This window comes from Larimichthys crocea, chromosome I (genome assembly GCF_000972845.2).
Source record: "Larimichthys crocea isolate SSNF chromosome I, L_crocea_2.0, whole genome shotgun sequence".
Lineage (NCBI taxonomy): Eukaryota > Metazoa > Chordata > Actinopteri > Sciaenidae > Larimichthys > Larimichthys crocea.
The window spans coordinates 28,190,187-28,204,485 of NC_040011.1; the positions used below are offsets into that span (position 1 = coordinate 28,190,187).

General features: G+C 41.0%; 2 protein-coding genes across 3 annotated transcripts; one reads left to right on the plus strand and one right to left on the minus strand.

The window, feature by feature from the left end:
• On the plus strand, nucleotides 1–6,131 carry stx5a (syntaxin 5A). Of its 2 annotated transcripts, XM_019253544.2 has the most exons (12): nucleotides 1–134; nucleotides 584–799; nucleotides 1,197–1,267; nucleotides 1,596–1,651; nucleotides 1,778–1,848; nucleotides 1,977–2,093; nucleotides 2,416–2,472; nucleotides 2,587–2,668; nucleotides 3,806–3,892; nucleotides 4,048–4,151; nucleotides 4,307–4,428; nucleotides 4,865–6,131. In XM_019253544.2, exons 2-12 carry the CDS (start codon nucleotides 737–739, stop codon nucleotides 5,022–5,024), a joined length of 990 nt encoding a protein of 329 aa, XP_019109089.1. In that variant the 5' UTR covers nucleotides 1–134; nucleotides 584–736; the 3' UTR covers nucleotides 5,025–6,131. The 2 variants fall into 2 exon arrangements, with proteins under 2 accessions (XP_019109089.1, XP_010737490.1); XM_010739188.3 differs by lacking the exon at nucleotides 3,806–3,892 and having other exon boundaries at nucleotides 2–134; nucleotides 4,865–5,024.
• A 20-nt stretch (nucleotides 6,132–6,151) lies between these two features.
• zgc:162144 (RD3 domain-containing protein) lies at nucleotides 6,152–9,132 on the minus strand. Its single transcript, XM_010739208.3, has 3 exons — nucleotides 8,787–9,132; nucleotides 7,966–8,273; nucleotides 6,152–7,726 (listed from the first exon to the last, which is right to left on the minus strand). Exons 1-3 carry the CDS (start codon nucleotides 8,790–8,792, stop codon nucleotides 7,366–7,368), a joined length of 675 nt encoding a protein of 224 aa, XP_010737510.1. The 5' UTR covers nucleotides 8,793–9,132; the 3' UTR covers nucleotides 6,152–7,365.
• Nucleotides 9,133–14,299: the final 5,167 nt, after the last annotated feature.

Sequence of the window (14,299 nt, forward strand, 5' to 3'; positions counted from 1 at the left end):
CACCACGGCTAAAGTAGACGTGGCAGTGACGTCAGTGCCGGAAATGACCCGGATCGGAACTTTAACTCCTGGGCTGATTAGTTTCCACCAGAAACATCGAGGGCTCTTCGAAATATGAAGTAATGTCGATTCAAGTAAGTCGGGAACTATCCTATCGTGTGTTTTAAACGAGATTAAACGTCGGGTGTTTGGTTTATGTCGAGTTTAACCGAGGTGAAGCGGACGGTGCCGAATGAAAGCCCGGTTAGCTTTCGGTAGCGGTTAGCCGGTCAGGCCGTGATCAGCTGTGTCGTGATGGGCCTGTACACACGGAACCGGTCCACACATGAGACAACCATCGTTACCTGGTGATATATATATTTACCCGCCTGTTATTTGTCAGCTGTGGCAGTTAGTCGTCATGTTGCCGGGTTGTTGTGGTTTAACCGGTCTCCAGGTCGTGTTGCTGTTGGCTAACGGTACCGGTTGGCTGTTTTCTGTCTAACCGGCCTGATCAAAAATTTGTTTTTATTACTTAAATAACAATATCAATGTAAACACGTGAACCTTGACATTGTTTTGACCCGTCTTCTCATCGCCGCAGACATGCGTGTACACATGCCCGTGACGGATACTCCACCTTGGATGTGAGTTTGTCCACGCACCGGGAGGTCTTCCTGTTTATCCACCACAAACCCCACAAGTCCCGGGTGGTCTCTGGTCTACAGCGGGCTGGTGACCTACAACCGGCGGCAGGATGACGTGCCGTGACCGGACCCTCGAGTTCCAGTCAGCCTGTAAATCTCTCCAGGGCAGACCGGTATGTTGGCACAGCACAATAATAACAGGATAAATTCATGTATAATTAAGCAGTTTTATAGCAAGTACAATGTTGTGTTTGTATTGTAGTCTCTGATTAGCTGATAAATGTTAGTTTTGGTTTTGGTTCCTTATTTACTTCTTTCTCTGTGTTTAGTTTTGGTTCAACAGAGAAGTTAACTGGCAAAAAAATATGTAAAGTTACAAAATCAGCATCATTGTTGTCGTCTTTTGACTGTGGTGAGACCTGATTTTACTGTAAATCCACCAACTGCTGACAAATGTGACTTCAGTCTCGAAAACAATCGTCTTCAATAATCCAGTATCAGATGGACTATAATCACAAGTGCTCATAGTGACACATTTCATTCTCTCTACTCGTCACCTCCTCCTGGCAGAATGGAGTCCAGCCCAGTAAACCAGCTCTCAGCGCCCTCAGGCAGCGCAGTGACTTCACAGTCATGGCCAAGTAAGTTCCTGATGGTTTGTTTTTCTCTCGTTTCAACAGCTCATAAATATTTGCAGAATGTGCCTGTTGATTTTGGGTGTTGCGTTGTTTGTATTCACACTTTATCATCCACGTCCTTATTGTACGCAAAGTTCGTTTTTTTTATAATGTTAATAGCGTCATTGTGAGTTAAATGAGGAGACTGATGTGGAGAGGTTGGTCTGTGGAAAGTTTCTAGCATAGCACAGGGATGAAACGGATCTAATCTAACTCCCAGTAGGAATGTAAATAAGCGTGCTTCCAGTATTCTGACAGATATGTCAATGACAATGACATTGTTTCCTTGTAGGAGAATTGGAAAAGACCTGAGCAATACATTCGCCAAACTGGAAAAGCTCACCATTTGTAAGTGTCTTTTAATGTTATTTTGGCAGTATTATTTAAAATGTTCCCAAAAAAAAAATCTTCTCTTGTGTTTGTGTGTCATAATGTTCAGTGCTGATTCCTCATGTTGTCGTTTTGATGTTTTAGTGGCAAAAAGAAAATCTCTATTTGACGACAAGGCAGTGGAGATCGAGGAGCTAACGTACATCATTAAACAAGTGAGCTGAACATACCATGAAATGTGTTTCTTGCAGACATACTATACATTATTAACATAATGGAGCAGCTCTGTATATCCCATAAATGCATAATAATATATATACTCTGTTTACCTCATGTTTTTTAGGACATCAACAGTCTAAACAAACAGATAGCACAGCTGCAGGACTTGGTGAGGTCTCGTGGAGCTCCAGGCGGCCGACATATCCAAACACACTCTAACACTATAGTGGTGTCATTACAGGTATACTCAGTGTGATTCATTATATATTATGTGAATGGGATTATTTAAAACTTAGTAAACTGTGCTTAGTTTTATCAAAAAGAAAAAAGAAACACGGTTAAACTAAAGTTTGTCTAAATATTCTTTATGTCAACATTTTGTTTTCTTTTGAATCAAGTTTTGCTTTTGTTCATGTACAGTAAGATAGAAGAAGCCATCTCATTGTAAAGTTACAAATAACCTTTTGTTAACCAGATGTTTTTGTTCACATGTTGGTGCTCTGTAACAAACAGCTGAATCACACTGCACTGTTTAACTTTGCTGTGTCATTTGTTTACCACAGTCCAAACTGGCTTCCATGTCCAATGATTTTAAATCAGTCCTAGAAGTCAGAACAGAGGTGAGAAATATTTGATATACTTTATCATTCAAAGGCAGAAAATACTAAAAAAAACGAGGCACTGGTTTCTTCTCAGTCCCGTTCAATCTCTCCATCATTTGTCTTTTCCTGCAGAACCTGAAGCAGCAGCGCAGCAGGAGAGAGCAGTTCTCCCAGCCTCCTGTCTCGTCTTCTCCTCTGATGGCCAACAACTTCAGTAAGTCTATCCACATCTTAGCTTCACACTTGTACACACTATGACTTTTCTTGCAAGGGTCTCGCGTTAAAGTAATGGCATCAACAGGTAAACACAACATGCTTTTGTAGCTTCATAAGGGCGTGTTCACTCTATTTTTTAAAATTTTTAGTTATTTCTTGACCACATTTTGTGCTGATTGGGTTCACTGGGTTTGAACTTTCTCAGTTCCAACAAGCGACGGTATTATATTCAAATCACGACCTAAAAATAATCTCCTGTTTTGCAGAAAAGGGTAAGGGTTTCATTTGGTCTCATTGTGCAGCACAAACTCGAGTTGCATCCTGTCATCCCGACTACTTTAAAGATATCTTGCTCTTCCTCCGTTCATCTGACATAAACTTGTGCAGCTTTAAAAAGTTTAATAGAGTGAACACACCTTTTAATTGTTTATTTGTTTTGGCTTTGAGACAATATTCGACATGCCTGGCTCCTGCTCATGTTACCATTTTGATAAACGAATAGCTAAATATCTTGCTAAACAGGCTTCTTACCAGAGACCCAATAATTAGCACAGGGAACAGCCTGCCTCCTGAGCAGGCGTTTATACTGCCAGTCAAATGTTTATGAAGAGCCTATATTTCAGCCTTTTCGCTTAAATCTGGTGCTCACCGCTGATATTGTGCAGTAAAATATAGATAATGAATTGATATGTGAATTAAAATGTATATTATATTTTTATTTTTATTACCATATCTAATTTTAAATTAATTTAATTATCGCTATAATTAGGCATCTGTAATAAACTATATGTATAACTGTCTTTAAATTATACAACTCTAATCAAAACTGAAGGTCATCTTTGGAGTAGGAAAATTTTGATTATGACAAAGAAGAGACGAGCTTATAATGTTTTATTACAACAATAAAGCAGTCGTTCTTTAGTTATAAAGGTTTATGTACACCTGTTATTTTATGTTTTAATATTAGCTTATTAAAACTGAGCAAAGTGGTTGAAATTTCATAGACCCTCAGAGACATTTGGACTGGCAGTGTATATTTCGAACAGCTGTTGTAATAGGTAACTGCTCGAAACCCTTGTGAATGATTATTACTGTATCTGGTCATCTATAATGCAAAAATTAAAAAATATTTTAGGGAGCCGCAAAAAAGGGGCCCAGGAGCCGCATGCAGCTCGTGAGCCACGCTATGACTACCAGGGCAATACAACCTCAAATTTAAAAGGTATTTCCCTGGAACGTTTGACTCTCCCAGCGGGTATAACTAGTTACTGTATGTGCCCGCTGTTCTTTCTGCTTTTCCCCTCTACCTTTTTGAGTTCTGTCTGATCTTGTTCAATCTGTGTGTGTGTGTGTGTTTTGCTTGTTGTCTCCCCTCAGAGAGCTCAGTCCTGATGCAGGATGAATCCAGGAGTATGGGGGATGTAGCCATCGATATGGACTCTCAGACCAATCCCATGCAGCTCCAGCTTATTGATGAGCAGGTTGGTGTATATTTGTGAAAGTCACATAGATAGATAGAGGGATGAAGTGTACGTCCAATTTTCTAGCTTCTTGGTGCACAGTTTGGCATCCATAAGTATGCACTGTGAACATGACCCTTTTTTTAAAACCCTTCTTTCTGGCTGTGCCTTCACAGGACTCGTACATCCAGAGCCGTGCAGACACCATGCAGAATATTGAGAGCACCATCGTGGAACTGGGCTCTATATTCCAGCAGCTGGCACACATGGTCAAGGAGCAAGAAGAGACCATCCAAAGGTAAGATTAGCCAGGAATGGTGGTTGGAGGGTCGATGAAATGAGAAAGATGACGAGATGTTTGCTAGGCATAGTCTAACATTTTAAGATAAAGCTCAAGCCAGGTTGGCTTAGATTGGCACAGAGGCTAAAAAAGACCACACTCAAGGCTATCCTAAGGTACTAATGAACTTATTATCATTTGTTGTACAAAAACCTACATGTAAAGACTAAATAGCTGTGGGTTTATGGGGAGTTGCATGCTGAAATGAATTCTTGGCCAGATGCAGCATCTCTTTCCCTCTGTTACTAGTCTTACTAAGCTAAGCTAAGCTAACTGGCATCGATCCTCTCGTCCAACTATCATATTTCCCAAAATATCGAACAGAAAATTGATTATAGATCAAAGAACATAATTTGCATCTGTCTCTAAACGTTCTGTCTCACTTCTCTCACAGGATCGATGCTAACGTAGAGGACACCCAGCTGAACGTGGAGGCCGCCCACACAGAGATCCTCAAATACTTCCAATCAGTGTCCTCCAACCGCTGGTTGATGATCAAAATCTTCCTCGTCCTCATCGTGTTTTTCATCATCTTTGTCGTCTTCTTCGCTTAATGAAAGGAGGAGTGGCTGGGCGAAGGGTGAAAAAGCACATGGAAGGAGGGGAAAGCTGGACTGAGACGACGTGTCCAGACAACATGTTTGAAGGACAGACTTCTCTGTCAAAGTGACAGTTTGATGGAGACTTGGGAGACTTTACGATTAATGCAGACTTTTCAGTCGTTCTTAAGCCACAGACTCTTGATCTTAATTCGACAGTTCAGTGAAGAATGAAGATGTCGAACTCTGTTCAAATAAAAGATTAAATTATCTAAAACCCCAGTTTGTATAGAGAGAGAGAGCATAAAAATGCTCTGTATTGTACTTTGACCAATTATTCATAAACATTTAATCAAAATGGCTATAATTTAATGGTTTGATTCTGCAAACTGTCTTTTTAGTTTTCATTTGGTTTTTCTTGTTTAGCCCCTGAAACCACAGGTTGTTATTGTTTCTAAGCCAAACTACAGAACTGGAGTTTATCGTGAGATACTTTTTCTTCTTAGTTCACTGTCTTTTTTTATTGAAGAGCATGACGGTGTCACCTGTTTATCAGCAAATCTCCACTTACCACCATTCAGTAATGATGTGAAATATTTTTTATATTCATTTGTTTTATTTTGCTTTCAAAGTTTATTTGCCAAATGGGTACTCTTGTAGAACTGTGACACAATACAGAGACACTGAGTCCAGCATTTTGTGTCCTGAAGGCACAAGAGTGCTGTTACAGACGACCGAAGGGAACTTTGCTGGTATGAGCTGCACGAAATGTTGATAAGTTATGTAACAAGGCTGTTTTAAATGAAACTGTTTGGTCGCCGGCTGTGCGACAAGGTTAAATGGTTAAAAACAAAAAAAAAGAGGTGCGAACCTTGCACATTCAGTGCTGCAGAGAGGCTTCAGCATATAAGTCAAGTATCTGAATTCAGGTTTGACATCAGTGCTTATGAAGGGGTGAAGCTGGTTGTGAAGGCCCACTGATAAAGTGACCCAATCAGCCAGAATCCCTGAAGTGTCTGGTTGGATGTCACTGTTGTAGTTGCTTTCCCTCTTTACCTCTCTAACGCACCATGTTATTTAAATGACCACAGCTTTTTAAGAAGAAATGAAGCATTCTTCCTATTTTTTTCCTTTCTTGTCTGTTTTTTTTTTTTTTTTAGCCAAATGCCTTGAATTCACTGTATAAAGTGCAAATAGTGATAATGATGTATTGATAAGAAAGTGCATATTAATAAAATAATAATAGGGTGCTGGCATTCATGGCTGAGCCTTTCTTGGGTTAAGAGGATTAACCAGTGATATAATTAGCCATGCTGGGCCAGGAGGCTAAGACGAGTCAACAGAGTTAAGCAGTTTTGTGTGCTATATTTAGCCCGTTTACACCACAAATAGGGTATTTATTTATTTATTTATCACAGTACAGGCCCCCAGAAATATTTACATACATAAAAAAGTAAAGTAACGGTTCAGGTATCTTTTTAATCCTTTTGTAGAAACTCTTCAAGGCTACTAGACTTAAAAATGTACACTTAACAGATAACAATGGACCAAAATCCACAAGTCCCATTTAGTCTCAAATGTTACACAACTGTACTTATATTAAAAAAAAAAGAAGGATTACAGATGATTCTGTGAACTGTGACAGCTGAATATACAGATGAATGGCCTTGAACCCTGCAGAAGACAGCTGTCCTGTGTGTTGCATAACATGTTTTCAGAGACAGTTTATGACACGTGTATGATTCATAAAGACCTGTTCTTTCTTTCCATAAGCTGTTTGGTTTTAAGGCTACACCTGAAGCATGTAAGAGTTAGCAACGCAAGACATTTTCAATGAAATCCCGTGCAGCACATTTTAGTGCTGCTGGCAGTTTAGCTCTGTGGATGGCTGAACAGCTGGTAGGTCCACCATTTTAGTCCCGACTGAAACTTCATATTTTATACAGGCATTCATGGTCCCCAGATGATGCACGCAGGTTGACATCTGTGGTTTTGAGTTAGATCTCGACAAATGATAGCATGGCTGCAGACCCATAGTCTTTTTTTATACCTGTGCTAACCACATGTGTCAGAACCTTAAAACCAAACCAATAATGTTTTTTGTGATGGACTAGTTATTTACAATTAAACATGTTTCTAGACTCTTCTCCTCCTTTGTTCACATCTATTCTGTCCACTTTTTTCACTGAACGCTACCTTCCCTCTTTCCTCAACATCCCATTCTTCCCTCCTCCCCATATTTACAATAAACTGACCCTGCTCCCCCTACCAGAACTCCTTTACAGGTGCTCCTCTTCTCCCTCCCACCATCCTTTCTGTATTGTCTTTCCCCTGACTCCCCCCCCCATCCCTTCTCTCACCCATGGGCACTCTGCTCCATAGGGCTGATCTCTGGCATACTCCTGCTCCTTCCTTTCCTCGCCCTGGCCTTGATGGCCTCCTCCTCCCCTTCTCCATCCTCCTCCTCATCCGACCAATCCACCTCCTGCTGCAGGTTTCCTCTGGAGCCTCTCATGCCTTTGAAGAAGTGACCCGTGCGGAGCTTGGTACGGAAAACATCAAAAGAGAGGCTCTTGCTGCGTTCCTGCTTCTCAAAGACGGCGTGCTGTACTTCATCATTTCCATTGATCTCGTCCACGCAGTCATGTAGCACAGTGCGAAACAGTCGGGGGACCTCGTGAACCTCAGGCTCCATCTGTGACACCAACCTCCTGAACCTGCAGTGGGAGGAATAACTGATTATCTGGAGCAACCCGATCTATAATAACACACACATTTACAGGATAAATTAAACAAAAACAAAGTCCAACAGGCATAAAAGACAGCAGCCATGAAGCCACCATGTGGATACTGTTTTCTGTAGCTATGCCCCTGGTAGGACACTACCACAATCCTTGCCAAACAGGACAATGGTGAACATGCAGTGGTACAAAGTTGTTGAATATTGGAAACTCACCTGACAATCAAAGGGCCACACTGTGCAGGAGGGATCTTGGTACAGAGCTCCTGCAGTTCCAGCAGGTCCTTGGGTGTCAGCTCGTAGGGCTGTGTTGTCGGGGTGTTGGCCAGCCAGCTGTAATCAGCTGTGGAGGTGGAGCTGCGACGGCGGCGCCAACCCTCTGTCTCCCGCTCTAAGCGGATGCGTTCAGTGCGCTTCACCATTGCCCCCAGCTCCAGCATCAGAGTGTTGGTGACCAATTCCTCACTGCTACGTTGGCCAGGAACTTTAGGCTCAATGGAGAACACAGCGGACCAAGGAAACATCTGGGAGAGAAGGATTATTAGAGTATTAGAGTTATGTCATGGTTTAAAGAAGAAAAAAATAGGGGATTATATAGGGGAATAAAGACAAAGCAGTCAGTCTGAGATCTGTTTGACATTTTGGATGAAAATAATGCCACATGTAGGGACCTAATCATAGCTAATGTACATGTTTAGAGGATTTAAGCCTCCTTACTCTGAAACCGCTGAAATACTGTTTAAGTACGTTCTTATCCTACTATGTCAGTGCATTGCCTACAGACTCTGATGACTCTGTGAGCCCTGTACTATTCTTCAAGAATAAAACTCAAATTGTCGCTGTCCAATGCTTTATTTTAAGACTTCCAGCATAATGACTCTCATCAGAATAAAGTCTGTTCAAGTCAAACATGAATTAGATATAATCTATCTATGACAACTCATATGGCTGATCAATACAAACCATTTCTTACGCAGATTGTTATCACTTGTTATCCTCTTGCTCTAAATGCTATCATAGTTTAATTCTTGTCTTACCTTCATGAGACTGGATATACAAAACTCTATTCTTGTCTGATTGTAATCCACCTGCTGTCTGGTAAAGTCCTTGTCAGCAACCGGATGAACAGCAGGCCTCCATGGACATTCAAAAAGAATGAAACTCCTCTGCCTCCTGTTGTTGGCACACAGCTTACCTGACTGCCTTGCTACATTTGACAGTCCTTGACAGACAGTGCGTGTACTTTTAAGAGGAGCCTGTGGATTGTGGTGTGAGTTTGGGATTGAGAATAAATATAATCCTGTATTAATAAAGAGCGAGAGACAAGATGAGCTTACCCCACATGAGTGTGCACTTGAGCGAGGAGTGTGTGTTAACGTGACAGAATTCAGGTGGGGGTGTTTACATAATACCATTGGATTGCTGGCTATTATTAGGGCCCAAGCACGGCACGCTGTGCGAGGCCCTATTGGATTTCAAATGTTTACAAGTAAATCGCATTTTAGACGGCCTATATGTACTTGAAAACTCACGAAAATTTGCCTACCCCCCCAAAGTCGGGTGTAAAATTACGGATTTCAGGGGTCTCGCACATGGACGTACCTAGATGTATGTTTTCGGAGGGGCCCCTCGCCACGGTTTCATCCAGGTGTACGAAATTTGGAGGGAGTATGTAACATACCGAGACACACAAAAAATTCTCTTGGCTACAGCGAAGCATACGGCGTCCATTATGTTCCAAATTTGTCCGTTTCGTGTTTTTGGGGTCATTTCCAGGGGTCGTATTTGAACGAACTCCTCTTAGGGCTTTCATCCTATATGTGTTTGAAACTTGCCGTGTGTGTTCTTAAGGCCTCGACAATGAAAAGTTATTAAAATCTCAAAGTCAACAATGAAAAAATTGCATAATATCTCTAGCTCTATAGCGCCCCCTTGAACTTTTCTTTGAGGCAGCCCCGCCACAGTTTCGGACACAGTTATGAAACCTCAGACGAATTGTGGAACATGGCAAGACCTACAAAAAAGTCTCTTGGAGCAATGGGCTACAATGAACAGGAAACAAGATATTTAAGAAAGAAAATCACCATTTTTGGTGTTTCTGGTTGGTTGAGAAGGGGTCATGTTTGAACGAACTCCTCCTAGGGATTTATTCCAATTGACTTCAAACTTGGTAGGTGTGTTCATATAGACATCCTGAGTAAGAGTTATCAAAATTATGAATTTTTGGGAAACTGTGTGGGCGTGGCGATCCATAAAAAGATTCAAAGAAGAAATCGGCAGGAAGCACCTTCTCAGAGCTGTCTGAAACTTCTTGTGGTGATTAAGACCGATATTATGCACATTTCAACATGTGCGAGGGCCCAACCATCGCTGCTTGCAGCTTTAATATTCTCATTACGTTTCTTTAAAAAAAAAATTTTTTAATGTATTTCACAATTTTAATTTCTATTTATACAGCAGTTAAAACTGTAAAGACTTTCATACACATAAGCTGCAAGGTTGGATACTTGGCTCAAAGGTATTTTAAACCACTCACACTGGGCAGTCATGAAATTTTAACCAACATACTTTTTGTTTTTAAACTGTTAGGTTACTGCCACAATGACACAGGGCACAGCCCTTGAAAATAACACAGTGTACATCTGTAAAAGATCTGCTAGTTTGCACACAATAATCCTTCAGGCACACCAATAATTACCAGACTGTTATGACCAGGTTAAGGTTGCATAACTAGCCACATAATCGCCCTGTTTCACACCTTCATCAGGTGTCAGCAGTCTGCATCACTAGCTGGTATTGTATGGGAATGGGTGTAAGGTAACTGCAAGATAGTTTGTGGATTTCTGCACCACTCAGCACTGAGCCACCAAATCCCAGATTACATTCAAATCCAGAGCCTACGTGGAAGAACGAGTGATTGTAATTATAATCTAATTACAGATGTCTACAGTGCACCGCTGTATCTACTAGTTACCCCTGTAACTAAACAAGAAGGGTTATGTTTATTTCAAGTTAATTTACTGTATTTAAGGATTAAAAATGCCAGTGTTCTGCAGAACAGTAGCGTTTATTAAGAGAAAAAAGCTATCCAAACCTACCTGACCCTTTGTGAAAAAGTAACTTCCCCCCTTGTTAAATCATGAACTAACTGTGATAAAACCAATTTTTTTGAAAGCTGAGTTCAATTACACTGTCCACACCCAGGCCTGATCACTGGACCTGTTGAATCCAGAAATCACTTCAATAGAACCTGTTTGAATGACGTGAAGTAGGCTGATATATCTCAAACAGCAACACATCACGTCGTGATCTCAAGAAGTTTAAGAAAAGATGAAAAAACAAAATCATTGACAACTGTCAGTCTGGAAAGAGTTACAGAGTCATTTCTAAAGTTTTGGGACTCCAGCAAACCATGATGAGAGCCATTATTAAAGTTTTGGGACTCCAGCAAACCATGATGAGAGCCATTATGAACACATTTCCCAGACTGATAACTGTCAATGGTTTTGTTTTTTCATCTTTTCTTGAACTTTTTGAGATCACGACATGATGTGTTGCTGTTTGAGATCTCTCAGCCTACTTCACTTCACTCACACAGGTTCTATTGAAGTGATTTCTGGATTCAACAGGTCTGGCAGTGATCAGACTTTACTGACATTTAACATTACTGTCTTTTGAAGGCTGTTAGCCCAGTTTTTAAGTTATGAATCTATTGATACCAAACATGTCATATTATTTTACTGGGAAAGTTGTCTTTACCACGAGCTCTGTGACCCCTCAACGTCAATGGCTTTGCCGTCAGACAGCTGTTGGAAGTTCTAGCACTAAATTAAAAGGTTGTCTGACAGCAAGGCTAAGCATGGAAAATATTCTTAATATGGTGTACATTGACAGATATTGATTATTGTGTGACAGAATCTATTTTTCTGCTGACCCTGTCCACAGCAGTAGCTAGAAGTACCTCAACATTTTTCATACAACCCCACTTCAAAATACCACACCTTGGACGTATGGGGGAAACCAGAGCACCTGGAGAAAACCCACAAAACTTAATGTTATTTTACTCTTCCTTCTTCTTCTTTGGTTTCCTCGACCCCAGAAAGGGACGGGCTCTCTTCCAGACAGAAGGTGGTTCTGCTGTCCTCTGTGGAAGTTTTCTCTCAGCCCCTCTCTGGGATTTGAGGGGCGGTGCAGGACTGTTGGTCTGCTGCTGTTCGCACTGCTTCTCCTCAGCGACTTCTTTTGTTGTTTTTTTGTTTTTTTTCATCTTTGGACGGGTGGGGGAAACAGCATTTCCTCTGGAACTTCAGCCTCTTTTGTTGGTTCATGGGGCTCTGCATTACAGATGGATTCATGCTGCTCGTTGGACTCATCCTCACGGTCGTCATCATGGCTGGTGATTTTTTGGGGAGCCTCTCTCAGCCTTGAGCTCAGTGGAGAGCTTCAGGTTGAGTCTGAACACTGAGCTGAGTTTTCAGCTCGTCCAGCTCTCTCCCAAAAATGTTCTCCTTTTCTCCTCCTTATCAAGCTCATGCTGAAGGGTGTTGGCCTTCTGTGTCACCATGATGACATCTGTTTCATACCTCTGGCTGATCTTGCAGTGTGAAGTACAGTCCAAATCTTGCTTGAGAATCTTCCTCTTCTCCTTCTCTGCATCAAGCTGAACAGAGAACATCTCCTGGCTCAGTTTGTGAGCCTCTTGCAGATCCTCATAAGCTTTGCAGGAGTATCTTCTGCTCAAGTTCCCTCTCGAGGTCAGACCTAAGGGTGTCAGCCTGCTGTCTGACATCAATTACATCAGTTTGATAACTCAGGTTGACCCCATTGAGTGACACAGTTGTCTGTCCAGTTGTTTTTTTAGAGTCTTGTTCTTCTCTCTCTCTTCCTGGAGTGCAGCGATGGCTTCATCAAAGTCAGATTGCAGGTGATTCTTCTGCAAGATCTCATTATCAAGGTCATGCTGAAGGGCATCAGCCTGCTTTCTGATTTTGGGAACATCATCTTCATACCTTGCAATAAGCAGTTGGTATGAAATACAGAGCTGTTCCATTTCCACTTGGAGAAGCTTGTTCTTGTTCTTCTCCGCCTGGAGCTCGTTGGTGAACTTCTCCTTCTCCTTTTCTGAGCAAGTTTCATCAAAATGAAGACTTGGCTTGGTTGGATCGGTTGTTTTTGTATTGTCTCCATTCCTGAAATTTGAAAGACTGTCTCCAGAATTATCTGACTCTGATTCTGAGTCTAGATGATTCAAGGGCAAAATAGTCATGCACTGAAGTGCCTCATCTTGATATGAGCTGGCGTCCATGTTATTTTCCAGGTGAACCATGGAAAGAAAAGGCTTCTTTAAAGAGTCCCTTGGAGTTACTCTCCTTTCAGGATCCAGATCAAGAGTTGACTTGAGGAGGCTTAAGAATGCCATCCTACCGCATCTTCCAACATTAATTGGGCTTGGATACCTGTCATCTGCTGAAACTCTTCTGGTAACCTCAGCCCAGAGCCCGAAATGAAGAAGGCTGCATCATTGTTCCGATGCGCACTTCATTCACCCGTCGGGCCATCTTGAAGTTCTCTTGATTATTGAATGATTAACAAATGTTTCACAAGATTATAGATTATTAATACACTAAACATTGTAGACCATTAAACACAAACACAAAAATGATTCAACACAACATAAGAATGAGGAGATTCACATGGATGCTCTCCACATGCTCTCGTGTCCACATACTTCAATAAATAGTAGATATGATATGATTCTAAACTGTTACACTTCAGATCATTTCAGATGATGAGTTAGAAATTCATTGAGTCTCGTGTGCAGGTTCAAATCCTGAAACCAAGAAACTCTTGCTTACACCAGTGACAGTATAAGCAATGGACAGAGACTGAGTGATGTCAACCAAAGGTTTCTGAAGCACTGTTTTTTTTTTTTTAAGTATATTTATTAATTTCAAAGGGTCATATGATGAGTTACAAATACAGAGGCATGACCAACATATACACCCTCTTTTTTCTTTATTTTTAAACACTTAACATGAACACAGAACACACACAAATAGACCAAAAGAACAGAAAAAAACAAAGAACACAGAAGGTTTAGCTTTGGTTTTCAGTCTAGATTTTGGGACCACCAAAAGGCCTTCGGTCGATGGAAGTTGTCTCACTGAGGTCAGGGACCATAATAATTTTAAAGTGAGGCCAATCCATGTAGTGCTTTATAGGTGATTAATATTTTCTATATTAATTCTACATTCAACTGGTAACCAGAGTACGTTAGCGAGCAGCTGAGTGCTGGGATGGGCAGGACACAGAAGAGTAACTCAGTGGTATACAGCGAATTACAATAATTAAGACAGGAGGAAACAAATACATGAAAGACTTTTCCTAAATCTTGGAAAGATTGACTGATTTTTGCTTAGTGTCTTAGGTGGAAAAGGCTCTTGTAATGCTAATGTCACCTTTATTGTAAAAAAAACTCTATTTTGTCTTTATTTCTACCAAATATTAATACACACACTTTCTTTTGAGACTGTAAGACAGCCTGGCAGAG

What these genes read in the sequence shown, in the direction of transcription:
- stx5a (XM_019253544.2), top strand. Translation starts at nt 737, where the DNA reads ATGACGTGCCGTGACCGGACCCTCGAGTTCCAGTCAGCCTGTAAATCT. An exon ending in AATCTCTCCAGGGCAGACCG is followed by an intron (nt 800 to 1,196) that starts GTATGTTGGCAC and finishes TCCTCCTGGCAG; the next exon opens with AATGGAGTCCAGCCCAGTAA. An exon ending in ACTGGAAAAGCTCACCATTT is followed by an intron (nt 1,652 to 1,777) that starts GTAAGTGTCTTT and finishes TTGATGTTTTAG; the next exon opens with TGGCAAAAAGAAAATCTCTA.
- zgc:162144 (XM_010739208.3), bottom strand. An exon ending in TGTGGCCCTTTGATTGTCAG is followed by an intron (nt 7,727 to 7,965) that starts GTGAGTTTCCAA and finishes CTCCCACTGCAG; the next exon opens with GTTCAGGAGGTTGGTGTCAC.